The 22,513-nt window shown below is 38.1% G+C and overlaps 1 protein-coding gene across 1 annotated transcript in view; it reads right to left on the reverse strand.

The window, feature by feature from the left end:
- Positions 1 to 907: 907 nt before the first annotated feature.
- The window catches only part of LOC121464678 (vomeronasal type-2 receptor 26-like), a 48,639-nt gene continuing 27,033 nt past the window's right edge, over positions 908 to 22,513 (reverse strand). Inside the window, exons 4-6 of the mRNA XM_041677701.1 lie at positions 16,693 to 16,920; positions 13,824 to 13,947; positions 908 to 1,821 (exon numbers count right to left, since the gene is read on the reverse strand). Coding sequence (XP_041533635.1) covers positions 908 to 1,821; positions 13,824 to 13,947; positions 16,693 to 16,920 — 1,266 coding nt within the window. The remainder of the gene's footprint in view (positions 1,822 to 13,823; positions 13,948 to 16,692; positions 16,921 to 22,513) is intronic.

Below are 22,513 nucleotides of genomic sequence, written 5' to 3' on the forward strand. Positions count from 1 at the left end.
TGTCTCTACGTATGTATAACAGTTGTGTAGCTCTATCTACTTGTGGGACTCCTAGTGGTGGAATCTGGGCCTGTCCCTAACACTTTGGCTATCTTCCAGGAACTTATTCCTCATACTTGCCCAGCCTTAATGCTTAGGGAGGAACTCAGTCTGACCTCAATATGCCATGCTTTGTTGACACCCATGGGAGGCCTGCCTCTTTCTGAACAGAAGTATATACTCCTACATATAAGTTTCTCCATCTTATCATATTATTGTTTCTGTTTTCAGAGCTGATCATTTGGTGTTGGATAACTAACTCATTATTGTGCTCCCCCCCGGGGAAGACTATTTCTTCCATTCTCAGCCGTGTAGATTTTTGTGTAAGGTTGAAGCCTGATGGTCTCTTCCTAGTCCAGTTCAGCATCTGTATAATCATTTCCTTTGTTCAGTTCATGTTCATGCAGTCATATTGGTAACACTTATGGGTGTTGCTTCTGACATTATTAGGATACACAGTTTCAGTGTAAACTCTGATCCTCTGCCTTTTACAATATTTTAGCTCTATGTTGTGCATGTCTGTGAGCCATAAATGTTATCACATAAAGCTCTGCTATACTCCAAAACTAAAAGATTTAGAGGAAAATCATTTAGTTAATGTGTTATTTATCTAGGTTAGTATCATATAATGTATATTGAATATTTATAATGGCTACAAGTTAATAAGTGACATGCATGACTTAATAACATGCATTTTTCATTAGTAGTTGCTATTCTGAAATAGATTGTCTCTATGTGAGATACAGCAAGGGACTCTTTCACTTTTGTTTAAACAACATTTCAGAAAAACACACTGAGAAGTAGGTAATAGTTTCACCTGACTATACTAAGATTTTATGAGAGAGACTTAGTTAATTCATCAAAATGATCAGTTTTTCCTAGATCGTGTTTTGTTCTTAAAACTTTTCAAAGAGTTCTTATCAGGTCTTAGGAGTATTATGTAGCACTTTGGGAAAAAGATGCACCCTAGCAGCCCTGCACTGGAAGCCAAGATGGAGAAGACTTCCACAGCCACCATGGTCTTGTTCTTGGTGCTGTGGTAGACAGGGAGGAAGGTGACCCAGACACTGCAAAACACCAGCATGCTGAATGTCAGAAATTTGGCTTCATTGAAGGTATCAGGCAGGTTCCTTGCTAGAAAAGCAACAGAGAAGCTGACTAGGGCCAGGATCCCCAAGAATGCCAGCACACAGTAGAGAGCAGTGACTGAACCCTTGTTGCACAAATTGATGATGTGACCATGTTCAGAGTGTACATCTTCTTCAATATAGGGAGGCGAGGTTCCCAGCCAGAGTCCAAGGAGAATAAGCTGGATCAGGATACAGATGGGGATGACAGAATTATAGAAGCCTGAGACAAAGAGTCTTCTCATTGTTTTTCCTGGTGTCATGGCTCGAAAGGCCAAAATTACAGTTACAGTTTTGGTCAAAACAGTGGAAAGAACTAGAGTGAACACCAGAGCAAATGTAATTTGTTGCAATATGCAAGAGGCGGTGTTTGGCTGGCCAATGAAGAGAAATGGGCACAGGAAGCAGAGGAGGAGGGAGATGAGCAGGATGAAGCTGAGAGTCCGATTATTGGCCTTAACTATGGGTGAGTCTTGGTGCTTGAGAAAGATTCCGAAAACTACAGCTGTGCTGACAGACAAGCACAGAGCTGTGCAGGCCAGAGCCATGCCTAGAGAGTCATCAAAGGACAGGAATGTCACTGACTTGGGCAGGCAGCTGTTTCTCTCAGGGTTTGGGTACTCTTGAATTGGGCAAGGGATACACTCCTGCTGATCTATGGGAAGAAATGAACCAACATGTCAGCTTCGACAATTATTTACCCATTTTACATGCATGCCACAAAGAATGTCTTCTACTATTGTCCTTTGTAGCCTGGCACATTCTGCTTTATGCCAGTGCCAAGAAGGATAATAACTATTTAAAAAGCTATTTCTACTATTTGTCATGTCTACCTCAAAATAAGCCATGTGCTGTCAAGTTTATTACTGTTTTTCTAGGGCAATGAGAGCAAAATAGTAATCTCCTTATTTAGAAGAAGTAAAACTGTCAAGCAATCCTTTAAATAATTATAAAATTAAGCCACACCCGCTTGTTCAAACTGTTGGTGCACAGGTTCAGGCCAAACCAGTCAGAAGAACACAAACCCCCTTCTGCAAGTAGAAACTAACCTCCAGAGATCACACCAGCCACCAGAAATCTAGGGCATAAAAAATAACAGAGAGGAAATAAAAATAAAAAAACACCCACCCAAGAAAGACAAACTCAGAAATCAGTAACTAGAGCTAACCATCCCAAACCCAGATGCCTAAATGTCCAGGTAAAAATAGAATCAATGACAGCCAGGGCAATATGACACCTCCACAGCCCATCTACTTTATGACAGCAAACATGAGTATTCCAGCACAGACAAAGCACAATAAAATGAACTTGAAGCAACTTTAATGAGGATGATAGATATCCTCAAAGGTAAAATGAAAAACTCCCTTAAAAAATCAAGAAAAAGCTAACCAAAGAATTAGAGAAAATCAACTAATGCATAAAAAATACCAAGAAAAGATGAGAAAAAGAATCAATTGAAGGAAATTATTCATGACATAAAAATCAAAATAGAAGCAATAAAAAACCACAATGTGATGGAATTCAGGAAATGAAAAATGGGTTCATGAACAGGAACTACAGATGCAAGCATCACCCACGAAATACAAGAGATAGAAGAGAGGTGTGGCTTTCTCAAACCCAGAGAGATAAAACATTTGCCCATCCAGGTGCTTGCTCTCTCTGGAGTATTCCTGAAGGATGCAGCAGAAGTTGGAATTCTTGTTTTCTGTTTTGTGAGTTTTCCCCTTATAATAACTAAAAATCTAATTGTTTTATCCTTTAACTAGCCTAGTTAGTTTTACACTTGGAGCCCAAAGTTTAGTATACAATTCATGGTCCTGTGTGCCCTCACATCCTCTGTTGGGCTAGATGTGTATTTAGCCCATGCCCCCTCTATCAGCCCACCTCAACCTTGGCCTGTGCTCAGAGCCAGCAGTTTATTTGGGTATAGAATTCTTGCACAGTGTTTTGTCTTGCTACAGATTGGCCTCAGTTCTTTATATGTCCTCATTACACACCTCAGACCAAGGTGCCCGAGGTCTTAGAGCTGCTTTGGGCTTCCCCTGTCTGAGCCTACTGTTCCACTGTTCCTAACAATTTGTCTGCATTTGCTATTCTACTGCTTGGGTGACCACCAACCAATCAGGGACATCCACAGAGCACACAGTCTGTGATGAACATCAAAGAACTGTTTTTAATTTGAACATAGTTCATCATTTAGCACCAGAATCAGATTCAAACCAACTACACAACTACAAGTGGGCTGACACCTACTGAGAGTTAACAGTTACTGCACCTACTTCAGTTAACTAACTAAACCTCAAGTAAGATTTAGTATCAAAAATATAAATTATAAATTTATAATTTACAAGATCAAAATGATGGACAATTTAACCATCCAGGAATTCACTAGCTTTTTTACTTATACTATGTATTATGTCATGCAAGGTTTATATTATTTTCCTCCTACATCATTATATTTGGTTCTGGGTATTAGTGCTGTTTTCCATAGTTTTTCCTTAAAAACATGGTATGACAATGGGCCCACGAATGAGGCACTTTTAGAAATAATACAGTCTTTACAGACTGACACTGATCAATTAAAAGGAAAATTCAAAATTCTGGAGAAGGATACAAACAAAACTCAGTCGAATGAGTTGCTTTTAGAAATGGTACAATCTTTACAGACTTATAGTAATTTACTAAAAGGAAAATTTAACACTCTGGAGAAGGATACGGCCAATTTGACAAACAAAACTCAGTCTGTGACAGAGGGTGTTGACATATGGAGAAAACTTGTACTGTTGAATGTATTATTTGGACTCTGTCAAAGGGATATGATAGACTGACTGATAGAATGTTTCTCCAGGAAGGTAATATGCATGCTATAAAAATTAGTTCAAGGATCATATATTATTTCTACTAGACATACTTCACATCTTGGAATCCTCAATGAGGGCATTAGAACTGAACAGTGGACAGGACATCCATACTTTACAAAAGGCCGTGGTAAATAGATTTGAAAAGATTGAAGAATTTATTGAATTTGAAGACCAGGGACAAATGGTACAAAGACAAAAAAATTAGCCTCATCAGTATGTACCAAACTTACCCAGATTTCTACCTGTCTTTCTGGTGATATCATCAGAAATATCATCTGGCACAAAATACCCTAAGGTAATCAAAGAATATGCATGGGAGCCCCCATGTATGACTGATCTAAAAGAAATTAAATAAGCCATTGTATTTTACAAAATACTTTTGTACTTTGTTACAGAAATGGTCAAAACATGGGCTTCCAGTAACAAAACATCACCACAAGACTGGACTCAGTTAATTTTAGTGGTCTTAGAAAATGGACCCCAGTTGCTTTGGTGGTGCTACTTTAGGGGAGAGGTTAAAATTTTAGAGCAACGGGGAAAAGCAAAATGACTTGAAATTTCCCAAGATCAAATTTTGGGCAAGGGACTTTACTCTGATCCCCAGGATAAGGCTCTTTACAATGAGCACACCTTCTCCCTATGTATCACAGCAGCTTTAAATGCTTGGGACAGGATTTAGAAACTAGGAAATAGAGTTGAATCATATGTTAAAGTTAAATAGGTTCAGAGAGAAACTTTTAGTGACTTTTTACAAAGATTAACTAAGGCTGTACAAGTAGGGGTATTTGACCCAGAAGCTAAATGTATACTAATTAAATCTTTGGTTTATAAGAATGCCAACTCAGTATGCAAAAGGATCCTTGGACCTTTAAAAAACAGATCAGTACCCATGGTTGAATGGGTCTTGCATACAATGGATGTTGAGACACTTTACTATGGTATAGACACATGGGTAGGAGAAGCAATATCCAATGGTAAAAGGAGACATAAAAATACCAAATGTTTTAAATGTGGTGGAATGGGGCATCTGAGAAGGGATTATAGACAATAAATTTCTAGGAATAATGTCTCCTCTGGAAATGGCAAGAATATGAAGACTCATCCTTCAGGTATATGTAAGATGTGTGGCAAAGGCCAACATTAGTCCAATGAATTTAAGTCAACAAAAGACAGTCAAGGCAACCCAATACCATTGGGAAACTTTTGCAGGTCCCCCATGATCAATGTGGTCTATTCATTCCCAGTTACTGTGGAGAACCTGTCTCACCAGGAAAATTAAAAAGTCCACGGCCTACTTTAAAAAACAATACTGGTCTGGATGACAGAATAAATGTAGATGACGAGTCAAAAACTTCAATAGGATATAGGAAACATATATTCTGGCAGACTTCTATAAATGATCAAACACCAAAGCTAAGAGTGTGTATGAATGGCATTTTTATTGAAGGCTTACTAGACATTGGTGCTGATATATTATTACTCCAGAATCTTGTTTAGACAAAAGAGGGGAGATGACGGGCAAGCTTGTTAGCCAATTATCTTTAAGAGGTGGGTCTTAGTTAAGGTGTGGCTTTCTGGAACCCAGAGACAAAAACATGTGCATGGCAAGGTGCTTACTCTTTCTGGGTGATTCCCGTGGCATGCAGTGGAACTTGTACTTCTAGTTTCCTGTTTTGTGAGTTTTCCCCTTATAATATAAAAATATAATTGTTTTATCCTTTAGCTAGCCTGCTTTTTTCTACAGATAAGGTCCCTACAAGCCTCCCTCCAGGCTGTGCCCAAACCCCTACCACCAACTGGACAGTGTTCCACCATCAGCCACTCCACCACCCAACCCCACTCACCTGAGCAGCCTTCTCATGGCCAGGCCTTACCTGTAGTCCCATCAGACTACATAGGCAAAGGCTTCAACCACACCAATTGGAAAATCATGTGAGTGACTGGCCTGTCAACTGTACTGACCCAAGTCGAGAACCTAATTTAACCCAAGGGCAAATACTATGCCCCTTTTCCTTCTATCCAGGACCAGCAAGGCAGCTGGACCATGCCACCACCTCCGATGAAATTCCCCATGCTCTAGTGAAATCCCTAACAGCCTGCAGGCAGATGAGAAACCTGTCTTCAGGCTGCATGCAAAGCACACCACCTACTACATGCTATGCCATGAAGACACACCCTACCGTGCAACCCCATGCACCTGAACATTCTAACCATGGTCAGCCCACTTCTGTAGCTCCAGCAGATTACACAGGCACAGGCACAAACCACACCAGGTGGAATATTAGGTGAGAGTCCAGGAACTCTCAACTGGACTGCTCCAAATCCAGTGTATAACTCAAACCCAGGGTACATTCTGTGCCCCTTCATATCTCATCACCAGCAAGGGAGCATGAACCTGTTCCCACCACCAGTGGAAGTCCCTGCTCTAGTATAGTTCCTGACAACCTGCAGACTGGTGAGCAGGCTGCACCAAAACCTCTGATAGCCACTAGATGTTGTCTACCATGACTCACTCTGCTGCCCAACCCCATGAGCCTAAACATCCTCCCCATAGCTAGTTTTCCCCCTCAGACCCATCAGATTATGTAGGCATAGGCTCAAATCACACCATTTGGAAAATCAGGCACAAGAATGAACCACAACAGTTGGAAGAACAGACATAGGCACAAGCCACATTGGTTGGAAGAAAAGATTAGTAAACACCAATGTTAGAATGCATGCAATAGCCAAAAAAGCAATTTTGCACCATCACCAGAACTCAGTGATCCTACAACAGCAACACCTGAAGATTACAATACAGCCAAACACAAGAAAGCAAAATTAAAATTACTTAAAGGAAGATGATAGAAGTTCTTAAAGAGGAAATGAAAAATTCTCTTAAAGAAGTCAAGGAAAAGACAAACAAAAAATTGGAAGAAATCAATAAATTTCTGAAAGAAAGCCAAGAATAAAAAACAAAAGAAGGAAATGGTTCAAGGCTTGAAAACTGATATAGAAGCAATGAAGAAAACACAAATCAGAGATATTCTGGAAATAGAAAATGTGAGAAAGAAAGAAGGAACAACAGATACCTCAGTAACAAAACACAAGAGATGGAAGAGAGAATATCAAGTGCTGAGGATATGATGGAAGAAATAGATTCATCAGTCAAAGAAAATGATGTTAAATCTAATAAATTCCTAACACAAAATATCCAGGAAATCTGGTATGCCTGAAAGACCAAACCTAAGAATAAGAGTGACAGAATGCTGTGGGAGCTACTTCCGCTCCTTCAGCCAATAGCCTTTAATATACCAGCCAACTTGGGTGTGGTCTCTTTTGTTTTAAAAAGAAGTGGTAGCCACGTGTTCACTCTCTTGCTTCTGGCTCTGCTTCTGGCTGTTAGACTTCGATCCTGATCACGCAGAGAGCTGTTTTCTGGAATGGTGATATGTAAGTTTTTCTCTCTTTATATAAATAACCCTTTTATTAATCATAATTCCAAACTGGTGTGGGATTGTTGTGTGACTTACTCCTTCAATAGAATAAGAAGAATCCCAACTCAAAGGCACCGAAAATATATTCACCAAAGTCCAAGAAGAAAACTTTCTTAACTTAAAGATGGACACACTTATAAAGGTATGAGAAGCTTACAGAACACCAAATAGGCAGGACCAAAAAAGTACCCTCACCACATAATAATAAAAACACTAAACATATAGAATAATGAAAGAATTCTATTGTTCAAAAGAAAAAGACCAAGTAATGTATAAAAGCAGACCTATCAGAATTATACCAGAGTTCTTTTTTTATTATTTAATTAAAATTTTCCACCTCCTCCCCTCCTCCCATTTTCCTCCCACTCCCCCGATCTCCCTTCCGCTCCCTCTCCAGTCCAAAGAGCAGTCGGGGTTCCCTGCCCTGTGGGAAATCCAAGATCCTCCCCACACCATCAAGGACAAGGAAGGTGAGCATCCAAACAGACTAAGCTCCCAAAAAGTTATTACATGCAGTATGATGAAAACTCAGTGCCATTGTCCTTGGCTTCTCAGTCAGCCCTCCTTGTCAGACACATTCAGGGAGTCTGGTTTGATCACATGCTCCATCATCCAGCTGGCCTTGGTGAGCTCCCATTAGATCAGCCCCAAAGTCTCAGTGGGTGGGTGCACCCTCACGGACCTAACTTCCTTGCTCATGTTCTCCCTCCATCTGCTCCTCATTTGGACCTTAGGAGTTCAGTCCAGTGTTCCAATGTGGGTCTCTATCTCTAATTTCATCCATCACCAGATGAAGGTTCTATGGTGATATGCAAGATATTCATCAGTATGGCTATAGGATAGGGCCATTGCAGGCTTCCCCTACTCAGCTGCCCAAGGATCTAGCTGGGGACATCTCCTTGGACACCTGGGAACACCTATAGAGTCAAGTCTCCCTCTGACCCTAAAATGGCTCCCTTAAATAAGATATAGACTTCCCTACACCCATATCCACCCTGCCTCCATCCCAATCATCCCATTACCCCAAGCTCTCCCCATCCTCCCCTTCTCATTTTTTCCCCATTTCCCCTTACCCCCACCCCATTTCCACCCCCAAGTTTCCAATTTTTGCCTGGCAATCTTGTCTCCTTCCAATATCAGGAGGATAACTATATGTTTTTCTTTGGGATCACCTTCTTATTTAGCTTCTCTAGGATCTCATATTATAGGCTCAATGTCATTTATTTATGGCTAGAATCCACTTATGAGTGAGTACATACCATATTCATCTTTTTGGGTCTGGGTTACTTCACTCAGTATAGTGTTTTCTATTTCCATCCATTTGCATGCAAAATTCAAGATGTCATTGTTTTTTACTGATGAGTAGTACTCTAATGCCTACATATTCCACATTTTCTTTATCCACTCTTCCGTTGAGGGGCATCTAGGTTGTTTCCAGGTTCTGGCTATTAGAAATGATGCTGCTATGAACATAGTTGAACAAATGCTCTTGTCATATGATAGAGCATCTTTTGGGTATATTCCCAAGAGTGGTATTGCTGGGTCCTGGGGTAGGTTGATCCCGAATTTCCTGAGAAACTGCCACACTGATTTGCAGAGTGGTTGCACAAGTTTGCATTCCCACCAGCAATGGATGAGTGTTCCTCTTACTCCACATCCTCTCCAGCAAAGGCTATCATTGGTTTTTTTGATTTTAGTCATTCTGACAGGTGTAAGATTATACCAGAGTTCTTTTTTTTTCATGGTAAAGAACTTGTGCCAATTTATTTGGAGAAATTAATAGCAATTATTCCAAAAGTGATAGACTTAAGCTTATAATAAGATTTTTTTTGGATTCTTCCCCAAATTATACGTGATGCTTTAATAACTGGAGCTTGTGTATTTTATACTGATGCAAATAAATCAGGTAAGGCGGTTTACAAATCAGGAGACTTAAGTAAGATGGAACAAAATCCTGAGGGGGGCACCCACCCACTGAGATGGTGGGCTGATCTATTGGGAGCTCACCAAGGCCAGCTGGACTGGGACTGAAAAAGTATGGGATAAAACTGGACTCTCTGAAAATTCTGGACAATGAGGGCTGTTGAGAAGCCAAGGACAATGGCACTGGGTTTTGATCCTACTGCATGTTCTGGCTTTGTGGGAACCTAGCCTGTTTGGATGCTCACCTTCCTAGACATGGATGGAGGAAGGAGGACCTTGGACTGCCCACAGGGCAGGGAACCCTGACTGCTCTTTGGACTGAAGAGGGAGGAGGAGGGGAGTGGGGTGTGGGGAGTAGGGGGAGGGGGAGGAAAAAGGGAGGTGGGGAGGAGGCAGAAATTTTTAATAAAAAATAAATTAAATAAATAAAAATCAATAAAAATATAAAATAAAAAATCTATCCTATACAAAAAATAATATGCAAGACAACTCTTTCTGCATATTGTAAATCAGTAAGTATATTAGGAGGTTCTTTAAAATCCCTAATCACCATGAGAATAGCATATAATTCTGCCTTCTGGACAGAATTATAAGGATTTTATGCCAGAGTTCTTAATGGAGTCTCTGAGAGCCAGAAGGTTCTGGACAGACATTTCACAGGTAATAAGAGAACATGGATACTAGCCCAGCAAAATTTTCAGTCACCATAGAGACAGAAAGCAAGATATTTCATGACAAAACTTGATTTAATCATGAATAAAAGATGAAATTTATGCCCTGGTAATGCTGAAACATGCATGGGTAGTTCACATATGGTAGTTCTGCTGAACTTGTCCATGTTCGGTTTCATGGTCTAAGTTGATGATGATGACTGACCTGGTCTCTTCCTCAAGAGGGCACCAGATCTCATTACAAATGATTATAAGCTACCATGTGGTTGCTGGGAATTGAATTTAGGACCTCTGGAAGAGCAGACAGTGCTCTTTATTGCTGAGACATCTCTCCATCCACAAATGCAGCACAAAAGAAAGTACTAGAAGGAAACTCCAACCCAAGAAACTCAGCTACATTCATGAAAACAAGGCAATAAATAATCTCACAACATCTAAACCCAAAGAAGGAAAACACAAATATTAGTATCACTACCACCAAAATCCAAAATAAGAAAAAATAACAATCACTGATCAATCATACCAGCTAGTATCAATGGACTCAATTCACCATAATAGAGACAGACTAACAGAATATATATGAAAAGAGGATATCTCCTTCTATTGTAGGCAAAAAACACACCTCAATCTCAAAGACAGACATTATCTCATAGTATAGGGTTTGATTTTCCAATCAAATTGTCTGAAGAAAGAAGTCAGTGTAGTTACTCTAATATCTAACAAAATAAGAATTTCAACTAAAATTAATCAAAAGAGATGGAAAAGTACACTGTATGCTGATAAGAGGATAAACCCATCAAGATGAAGTCTCAATTCTGAACATCTATGCCCAATATACAAGAGCACCCATATTTGTAAAAGAAACATTTCTAAAGTTTAAATCAAACATCAAACCCCATACATTAACAGTAGGAGATTTCAACACCCAGCTTCTACCAATGGACAGGTCTGATCAACAGAAATTTAACAGGGAAATAAGGGAATTAACAGATGTCATGACTCAAATGGATGTAATGAACATCTACCAAACATTTCACCCAAACACAAAAGAATATACCTTCTTCTTAGCACATACTCAGGAATCAGGAAAATCACAGAAGATACAAAAAATAGAATAACACCTTGTTATCAGATCACCAAGATTTAAAGTTAGAGTTCAATAACAACACAAACTACAGAAACCCTACAAACTCATGGAAATGGAATAATTCTCAACTGAATCACCAGTGGGTCAAGAAGAAATAAAGAAGGAAATCAAAGAATTCTTAGAATGCAAAGAAAATGAATCCACAACATACTCAAACTTATGGGACACTGTGAAAGCATTGCTATGAGGAAAGTTCATAACACTAATTACCTATATAAAGAATTTTATAAGCAACTTAACAACACACCTGAAAGCTCTAGAACAAAAAGAGTTAAACTCATCCAGGAGTATGGACTACAAGGAAATAGCCAAACTGAATGTTGAAATTAATAAAATGGAATCATGGAGAACATATAGAATCATTGAAACAAAGAGTTGGTTCTTTGAGAAAATGAACAAGATAGACAAACCTTTATCCAAAATAATGAAAAGGCAGAGAAAACATGCTCAAATTAAGAAAATCAGAAATGAAAAGGAGGATATAACACAGACACTGAGGAAATCCTGAGAATCAGTGTCATACTTCAAAAACCCTCTAGTCCACTAAATTGAAAAACCTAAAAGAAATGGACAGCTTCCTTGATAGGTACAACATACCAAAGTGAAATCAAGACCAGGTAAACAATTTAAACAGACATATAACTTCTAAGGAAATAGAAACAATTATTAAAATTCTCCCAACCAAGCCGGGCGGTGGTGGCACATGCCTTTAATCCCAGCACTTGGGAGGCAGAGGCAGGCAGATATCTGTGAGTTTGAGACCCGCCTGGTATACAAGAGCTAGTTCCAGGACAGGCTCCAAAACCACAGAGAAACCCTGTCTTGAAACACCAAAAAAAAATAAATAAATAAAATAAAATAAAATAAAAATTCTCCCAATCAAATAAGGCCAGGATGAGATGGTTTCAGTATAGAATTTTTCTAGAAATTCAAAGAGAAGCTATTATCAATACTCTTCAAATTGTTGCACACAACAGAAACAGAAGGAATATTGCCAAATTCTTTTTATGAGGCTGTAGATGTCTTGATACCCAAACCAAACAAATATGCAATAAAGAAAGAGACCAATCTCCCTCATGAACATTGATGCAAAAATACTGAAAAAGACACTGGCAAATAGAATCCAAGAATATAAAACAAATCCACTATGATCAAGTAGGCATGATCAAGAGATGCAGGTATGGTTCAATATACAAAAATATGTCATTGAAATTGACCATATAGTCAAACTGAAAGAAAAAAAAATCACATGAACATTTCATTAGATGTTGAAAAAGCCTTGATAAAATCTAACACCTCCTCATGATAAACGTTCTGGAGAGTGCATGGATACAAGGAACACACCTAAACCTAAAAAAAAGCAATAGACAGCAAACTGACAGACAACATCAAACTAAACAGAGAGAAATTCTAAGCAATTCCTCTAAAACTTAGGACAAGATAATGCTGTCCACTGTCTCCATATCTATTCAACATAGTACTTGAAGTTCTAGCTAGAGCAATAAGAATATAAAAGGATTACCTCACTCAATATGATTGTAATATTTTTCCCAACCATTTACTCTGAGACAATGTCTGTCTTTGAGGTTGAGGTGTGTTTCTTTTATGCAGAAGAAGGATGAATTCTGTTTTTGTGTTCAACCTGTTAGCCTGTGCCTGTTTATAGGTGAGTTGAGTCCATTTATATTAAGGGATAATAATGACCAGTGATTGCTATCTCCCATTAATTTAAATTTCATTGTTGGTGATGTTAATTTGTGCATTTTCCCCTTCTTTGGAATGTGCTGCTATGAGACCATCAATTGTCAGTGTTTTTGTTGATGTAGCCAACTTCGTTGGGTTGGAGTTTTTCTTCTAGATATTGAGTGAGGTAACGCAGACACAGAAAGACAATTATTACATGTACTCACTCACAAGTGGGTTTTAAACATAAAGCAAAGAAAACCAGCCCACAAATCACAATCCCAGAGAACCTAAACAACAATGAGGACCTTAAGAGAGACATACATAGATCTAATCTACATGGGAAGTAGAAAAAGACAAGATCTCCTGATTAAATTTGGAAATATGTGGACCTTTGGAAAGGGCTAAAAGGGAAGGGAGAGTCAGGAAGAGGAGCCGAGAAAAATGTAGAGCTCAAAAAATAAATAAAAGTAGTGTTGTATACTTTAATTCTATTTGTGGTATATTTTGCTAACAGCCCCACATGTTCTTGTCTTCCCAGGGATTATTTTCAGGAAAGAATTATTGAATTCATTTATTTAAGGAACACACAGGTAGCATGGTCATGTGCACACCTCACATTGCCTGAGCAGCCTCTAGTATGGATCACAGCTAGAGCTGAGGTGAAACTACCGTGTAAAGAAAGAAAGGTTTTGGGAAAATGGATGCAGATGACACAATAACATGAGGACTGCCACACAAATGTTCACACCTTGTGTGGAATCAGCAGTGATTACTATTGACTATGGGGATGAAGAAAAGAGACATGTTTCTCCATGCTGCATTACAAATCATGGTTACTTCTTATCTTTCTCCTTCTACATTAACAAGCAATTTGAGGAAAAGTATTTTATTACCAGTTTGATTGGAAATGTGTCTCTCTGGAAAAAACAAACAAGAAAAACAGCAGATAGGTTTGTCTTCTTCTAGAATTTTCCAGAAACCTGGACCACAGCTCTGTGTACATACAGATTCAGGAGTCTAATGGAAAAACAGAAAACCTGGTCATAATTTTGTACCTCAGTCACAGGCTTAAGGTAATTTTAAGCCAAGCAATTTAAACTGCATGAAGACTATGAAAGTTGTGCATATTTATGAGGCACGATGAAGTGTCCATACGGAAATGTAGAATGTAGAGTTGAAGTTGGCACACTTCAAGATGCTAAATGTTCAAAGTTTCTTTATGCTGACCAAACTGTGACTCACTTCTGCTAGCTTTTGTGAAATGTGTAGAACATTCATATAGTCTCTCCTGTGAAAGTGCAAGCCAAAACTCCTTCCTTGTATGAATTACAAATCAGTTGAATTGTCAAGCAGAAACCCAGTCACTCTTGCCTATCTGCTTCTACTTTTAGCTTCCCAAGTTTGTAGTCACAAGCATTCACTCTGATTGACATGTCCCATGAAAGAGAGTTTGGCCATTGGTAGGTGATCAAAGTTTCTCCTGACTTCATCACATGTTGATGTTCCAGAGAAACTGAATTATGATCCATTACTGTGAGTTTCATCCTTCACCCCCTGTGCTCAGAATAATACCATGCTTTTTCTTTCAAACATTAGTGACATAATCATTTAGCATTTTTAAACCATTTTACTTCTAAGTTAATTACATTAATCACTATACTTTTAACAAAACTTCAGTTTGTTGATATTTTTGGAAAATGTGTATGCAAAAAATATTTCTATCTTTCCTTTAGATATAATTTATCTAATATCTTTCTTCTTGTCATAATTTAGACTCAGTGTCTGCCTCATAAATATCTACATATTGGGATGGAGAACTTGCCCAGCATTTAAGAGTGCATATTACTTTTGCAGAGAAACCCTGAGGCCAGCTCCCAGCACACAAAAAGGTACTTTACAAACATTGGCTATAGAGATGATTTATTTATATATTCACAATTTACTTCTTTATGAGAACAATGGGCAAGTTTGAGTATGAATTGTGTTCAATGGAGAGATGCACTGAGCATCTACATGCATGTATAATAAAATGTGTATGTGTATACACATGGAAATATACATACAATCATATATATATACAAATATATAGCCATAAATACTGATCTATTCATTCATTATAATATGAATAAATGCATAAAAGTTCAAATTCAATTCAAACTAATTCTACCTACAGGAATTAGCTAATAATAAGTTCTTGTTTGTTTGTATATGCCTATGCATATGTTCATGTATATACATATAAATGACTTTGATATACAATATCACAGTCAAATTTAAAAGATTTATTTATTTTTAAATTAAAAATATCAAATAGAACAAAAGAGGTAGCCCAGTATTTAATGTGCTTCCCGCATAAGCACACAGTCCTGGATTTGATTATGCAGAATGGAGGTATAGAAAATTCAGGTGCCAAACTGTATGCCTGTTATCCAATTTTGGCAGTAATGGAGACAAGAATACAGCCTGTGGTATGGTGAACAGAAAGGAAAGCTAAATCAGAAGGCAAGGAGTTCAAAGAGAGATTGTGTTTATAATAAAATGGAGGGTGTTTGCAAATGGTATCCACTCTGACTATGGTTTCAGCGGGCACATGCACTCACATGCATAAGCATTCACACACAAGTTCACAACAGAGCTAAGAACTTATAATATTGGCAAAATATATACATAGATCCACCTCAAAAAAAGGAAATAGATAAGATTGACTGACAAAATTGGGAGCATGTGGATGGGGGAGAAGAGAGGGTGGAAGGGGAAGAGGAGGAGAGGAGAGTGTGAGGAGAACTTGAGGGAATGGGATAGTTGAGATGGAGGAAGGACAGAGATGAAAGGAAAAAAGATATCTTGATTGAGGGAGATACTATGGGGCTAGCAAGAAACCTGGCTCTAGAGAAAATCTCAGGAATTTACAAGGATAACCCCAGCTAAGATTCTGAACAATAGAGGAGAGGGTGTCCTAACTGGTCTTGACCTCTAGTCATATTGATGAGTACCTTAAATATCACCATAGAACTTTCCATTCAGCAACTGATGAAAACAGAGGCAGAGATCAGCAGTGGAGCACTGGCCTGAGCTCCCAAAGTTCAGTTGAAGAGTGGGAGGAGTAAGAATATAAGAAAAGATGTCAATACCATAATAGTGACACTCACTGAAAAAGCTTACCTGTGCTAATGGGAGCTCACCAACTCCAGCCAGACAGGAAGGGAAGCAGCATAGGACCAATCTAGACTCTTTTCTTGCTCTCATCTCTATTTTTCCTCCATCTCATCTATCCTGTTCCCTCCAGTTCTCCTCCTCTCTCCCCTTCTCCCATTCTCTTCCTCTTCCACTGTCACTTCTCCCCCGACCCCATACAACAATGACAGCTATATGGCTGAGGCAGACTGCGGGGCCACTGGCAGTGGCACCATGATTTATCCCTACTGCTTGTACTGGCTTTTTGGGAGCCTATTCTCTTTGGATGGATACCTTGCTCATCCTAGGTATAGTAGGGAGAACCTTGGATCTTCCCCAAAATAATAAACATTACTCTCTCTGAGGAGTGCATGGGGGTAGTGTTTAGGGTTAGGTGAAAGAAATGGGAAGAGGGGAGTAAGTGGGAACTGGGATTGATATGTAAAATGAAAAAAGATTGTTTTCTTTTTTAAAAATAAAATAAATTATAAAAAAGAATTATTTGAAAATTTCATAGAGACATAATACAATTCACAGAACACTTTGTACATATTTTTCAATATATTAAAGGTTGAAATTTTGTCAGACCTGATTGTAGTGGCTTGGCCATTTGATCATAACTTCATTAATAAACAAGCCTTGATCTTGTGGACTCTTGGAGACAAACTCTCCTACTTTAACTAGAAATGTATAATGATTAGAATGTTCCATAAAATTTTGTATGTCATATTTTTCCACATGATTCTTGTTCTCATTAAAGCATATTTGTTCTCCATCAGTGCTTGTAAATTGAATTTTTCTCAGGAATGGATGAAGCTGGAGAGAGACATCATTTGGACTTGAGTGGTGCGTACCAGTGTCTCACTGATGGTTCCTCAGAACAAGCCTCCTTCTCTCTCCCTATTGCGGCTTTCTTTTGAAAAGACTTCATTTGAGTCATTGTCTCCCAAGTAGTTCCAGGGAGATAAACTTTGCTCCTCATGAAACTAAAGTAGGAGTAGCTGAACATAAATAGAAATGGCATCTAAGGGGTAAAACATAGCATAGTTGGAAGCATGTTCTTAGTGGAACAAAGGCCCTGTGTCTCCAGTTAGAAAATATGCATGTTTTCAGAGCTAAACTGAAGTAAAAATGTAAACAACACTATGTATTTTGGTGTATAGGTATTAAAATATTTATATTTTTATAGCACACAATGAACATATGTGTGTACAGTTAGTTAAGTAGATAGGTATATGGGCAGATATACAGAGTATCTTGACCTTATAATATCAGCAGGAGTTCATGCAAAGTTCTTAATTTATAAAAATATATATTAAATATGCAGCAATTTTGTGTGTCACTTATGCTTCGGGCAACTGTAAAGAGACCCACTAACTGCCTCCATTCTTTCTTTATTTAGTTTGAATCACATAATTTTCTTTTTATATTTGGTATGAACATTACTGGGTGCAAATTAAAACCCAAATATTCAGTGCTTTAACCTGAATTTTAAAAGATTTATTCTTAGATTAATTCCTTTTAATTTTGTGTTGAGTTGCTTGCTGAAGAATAGAAGATGGTGCTGGAGCCTCCATAACCAGAGTTACAGACAGCTATAAGCTGCTTTGTGGATACTTGGAACTGAACCTGGGTCTTCCATAGAACAGAAAGTATGCTTAACCACTGAGCAATCTCTGGCCCCTAGATTTGTGTTCTTTTTATTTCTGTGTACTGTCTATATATGGATGCATATACACAAACTACATGTATGATTCCTACAGGGGACATAGTGTGTCACATTCCTTAGAATGGAACTTACACATAGTTGAGAGCCACCAGGTGGGTATGATCAACCCTGTAAGCTACACATCATGCTCCACTCCCATCCCCCCATCCAAAGAGCCGTGTGAGACACAGAAAGTGACTGCACAGAGCAGACAAAGAGCAGCTTCCTAGGACACACACAGCAACTGCAGCGGTTGGTCTAAGAGAGGATCCCTGAGACACATATACCAACTGCAAGGATTGTAGAAAGAGGCAAAGACACTGCTGACACCATTTTGAGGGAGAGATGGGTAGTTGTCAATGCAAAAATGCATTTAACAACCTAAAAGCAACATGGTAACACCAGAACCCAGTGGTCATAAAACAGGAAAACTTGAACAACCTAACACAGAAGATGTAGAAGAAAACAACCTTAAATATAATTTTATGAAGATGATGGAGACACTTAAAGTGGAAATAAAAATATTCTTAAAGAAATGGAGAAAAAGATGAAAATAATTGAAAAAAAATCAATAAATTTCTTTAAAAAAAAACCCAAACAGGTGAAGCAAATAGTCCAAGCTATTCATGATTTAAAAACTTAAAAAGAGGCAATAAAGAAAGACAAACTAAGGGAATTCTGGAAATGGAAAATCTAGGTAAGCAAACAGGAACTACAGATGCAAGCAAAACCAACACAATACAAGAGATGGAAGAGAGAATGTCAGAATCTGAAGATACAATAGATGAAATAGATTCATTGGTTAAAGAAAATGTTAAATCCAACAAATTCTTAATTCAAAACATCTCAGAAATCTAAGACACAATGAAAAGATCAAAACTAAGAATATTAGGGTAGAAGAAGAGGAATTCCAGTGCAAAAGAGCAGAAAATATATTCAATAAAATCATATAGAAAACTTTCACAACCTAAAGAATGACATGCCTATGAAGGTGCAAAAAGCTTACAGAACACCAAATATACTGGACAAAAAAGTCCCCTCACCATATAATAATAAAAACACTTAAATATAAGAATAAAGAAAGAATATTAAGAGTTGTAAAGGAAAAGGGCCAAGTAACATATAAAGGCAGACCTATCAGAATTACGCACTTGACTTCTTAATGGAAATCCTGAAAGAAAGAAGATCCTGGACAGACATGCTCCAGACATTAAGAGGTCATGGTTGCAAGCACAGTCTACTGTATCCAGCAAAACTTTGAATCACCATAGATGGAGAAAGCAAAATATTCCATGACAAAACCAGATTTAAACAACACCTATCCACAAACCCAGTCTTTTAGAAAGTATTAGAAGGAAAACTTCAACCCGAAAAAGCAAGCTACACCCATGAGAACACAGGGAACAGGTAACTTCATACCATCAAAATACAAAGAAATAATAGAACTAACAGATGTAAAAAAGCAAATGGACATAAGAGACATCTGATGGAGGAAGGTCATTGGCTAATAAAGGAACTGCCTTGGCCCATTTTATTGGTTAGAAGATAGGTGGGAGGAGTAAACAGAACAGAAAGCTGGGAGGAAGAGGAAGTGAGCTCAGACTCCACAGCTCTCCTCTTGGGAGCAGACGCCTGAGAGAGACGCCATGCCCCGCTCCTGGGCAGACACACGCCATGAAGCTCCGATCCAGGATGGACTAGGCTAGAATCTTCCCGGTAAGACCGGTTCTCACAGATTATTAGAGATGGGTTGATTGGGATGTGAGAATTAGCCTGTAAGTGCTAAAGCTAAAGGGCCAAGCAGTGTTTAAAAGAACACAGTGTCCGTGTAATTATTTCGGGGCATAAGCTAGCGGAGCAGGCAGCCAAGGTGCTGGGGACGCAGCCCCGCCACCCCTTATTACTACAGACATCTATAGAACATTCCACCCAAACAGAAAAGAATATACCTTCTTCTCAGAACCTCATGGAACCTTCTCTAAAATTGATCACATTCTCGGTAACAAAGCAAACATCCACAAATGCAAAAAAAAAAAAATGGAGTAACTACCTGTCTTATTGGATCACCATGGAGCAAAGTTCAAATTTAACAACAATACTGCCCCCCCCCCCCGCCGAAAGCCCACAAACTCATGGGATCTGAACAGTCAACTACTGAACCACCCCTGGGTCAAGGAAGAAATAAAGAAAGAATAAAAGTCTTCTTTGAATTCAATGAAAATGAAGGTACAACATATCCAAAACTATGGGATACAATGAAAGCAGTGCTAAGAGGAATGTTTATAGCACTAAGTGCCCACATAAAGAAAATGGAGAAAACTCACATTAGCAACTTAGCAGCACACCTCAGAGATCTACAAAAAAATGAAGCAGACTCAACCTCAGTAGAATACTGGAAGTAATCAAACTGAGGGCTGAAGTCAACAAAATAGAAACACAGAAAACAATATAAAGAATCAGTGAAACAAAGTGCTGGTTCTTTGAGAAAATCAACAAGATTGACAAACCCTTATTCAAACTAATCAAAAGGCAGAGAGATAACATCCAAATTAACAAAATCAGAAATGAAAAGGGGGACAAAACAAAAGGAAATTCAGAGAGTCATTAGAGCTTACTACAAAAGTCTTTACTCCACAAAAATGGAAAATGTAAAAGAAATGGACAATTTTTTAGATAGATACCACATACCAAAATTAAATCAAGACCAAGTGAACAATCTTAACAGACCTATAAGTCATGAGGAAATAGAAGCTGTCATCAAAAACCTCCCAACCAAAAAATGCCCAGGGCTGGATTTTTTTAGTGCAGAATTCCACCAGAACTTCTAAGAAGAGCTAATAATGATACTCTTCAATATGGTCCATAACAGATACAGAAGGGTCATTGCCAAACTCTTTTTTTATGAGGCTACAGTTACCCTGACACCAAAACCCACAAAGACTCAACCAAAGAGAATTACAGAACAATCTCACTCATAAATATCTATGCAAAATTTCTCAATAAAATACTGGCAAAAAAATCCAAGATCACATCAAAAAATTCATCATTATGATCAAGTAGGCTTCATCCCAGAGATACAGAGCTGACTTAACATACAGAAATCTATCAATGTAATTCATCATATAAAAACTGAGAGAAAAAAAACAGGTACTAATTTCATTAGATGTGAAAAAACATTTGACAAAATTCACCAGTCCTTCATGATAAATGTCTTGGAGAGATTAGGGATACACAGATCATATCTAAATATAATAAAAGTAATATACAGCAAGCCAACAGCTAACAACAAATTAAATGGAGAGAAACTCAAAGAGATTCCACGAGAATTAGGAAGAAGACAAGGCTGTTCACTCTCTTCATATCTCTTCAACATACTGGTTGAATTTCTAGCAATAGCAATAAGACAACATGAGATCAAGGGGATTCAAATTGGAAAGGAAGAAATCAAACTTTTGTTATTTGCAGATGATATGATAGTGAACATAAATGTCCCCAAAAACTCTACCAGAAAACTCCTATAGCTGATAATTAGCTTCAGTAAAGTGGCAGGATACAAGATCAACTCAAAAAAATCAGTAGCCTACCTATATACAAAGGATAAAGAAACTGTGTAGAAGGAGCTGCGGGCTGCTTCCCATCTCCCAGCTCCAGGCCACTGGCTAGCTTTACCCAAAATAATTACATGGAAACTGTATTCTTTTAAACACTGCCTGGCCCATTATTTCTAGCCTCTTCTTGGCTAACTCTCATAGCTTGACTAACCCATTTCTAATAATCTGTGTAGCACCACAAGGTGGTGGATTACTGGGTAGATTCTAGTGTACATCCATCTTGGGCTGGAGCTTCATCATGTCTGACCCAGAGAGGAGAGGCATGGCAATTGCCTCACTTTCTCCCAGCATTCTGTTCTGTCTACTCCACCCACCTAAGGGCCAAGCCAAGGCAGTTTCTTTATTAACCAATGAAATCATCACAAAAAAGAAGACCCTTCCACATCAAAACTGAGAAGGAAATCAGAGAAATCTCACCTTTCACAATAGCTGCAAATAACATAAAGTGTCTTGAGTTAACACTAACCAAGGAAGTAAAAGACCTATTTGACAAGAAATTTAAGCCTTTGTAGAAAGAAATTGAAAGAAGATATCAGAAAAATGGAAAGATCCCCCATGCTCTTGGATAGGAATGATCAACATAGTAAAAATAAAAAAAAACATAGTAAAAATAAAATGCTACCAAAAGCAATCAATAGATTTAAATCAGTTCCCATCAAAATCTCAACACAATTCTTCACAGACCTTGAAAGATCAATAATCAGATTCATATGGAAAAACAAAACACCCATAATAGCCAAACAATCCTATACAATAAAGGAACTTCTGGGGGCATTACTATCCATGACAGAAAACTCTATTACTGAGCTACAGTAATGAAAACAGCTTGGTATTGGCAAAAAAATAGAGATGTTGACCAATGGAATCAAACTGAAGACACAGATATTAATCCACACACCTATGAACACCTGAATTTTGAAAAAGAAACTAAAATTATGCAAATTATGCAATGGAAAAAAGAAAGTATCTTCATCAAATGGTAATAGCATAACTGGAGGTCTGTAGAATAATTAAAATTGATTCATATCTATCACCATACAGCAAAATTAAGTCCAAATACATCAAAGACCTCAATATAAACCCAACCACA

Source organism: Microtus oregoni, unplaced genomic scaffold (assembly GCF_018167655.1).
Source record: "Microtus oregoni isolate MIOR12 unplaced genomic scaffold, Mior012 000029F_ref0000214, whole genome shotgun sequence".
Taxonomy (NCBI): domain Eukaryota; kingdom Metazoa; phylum Chordata; class Mammalia; order Rodentia; family Cricetidae; genus Microtus; species Microtus oregoni.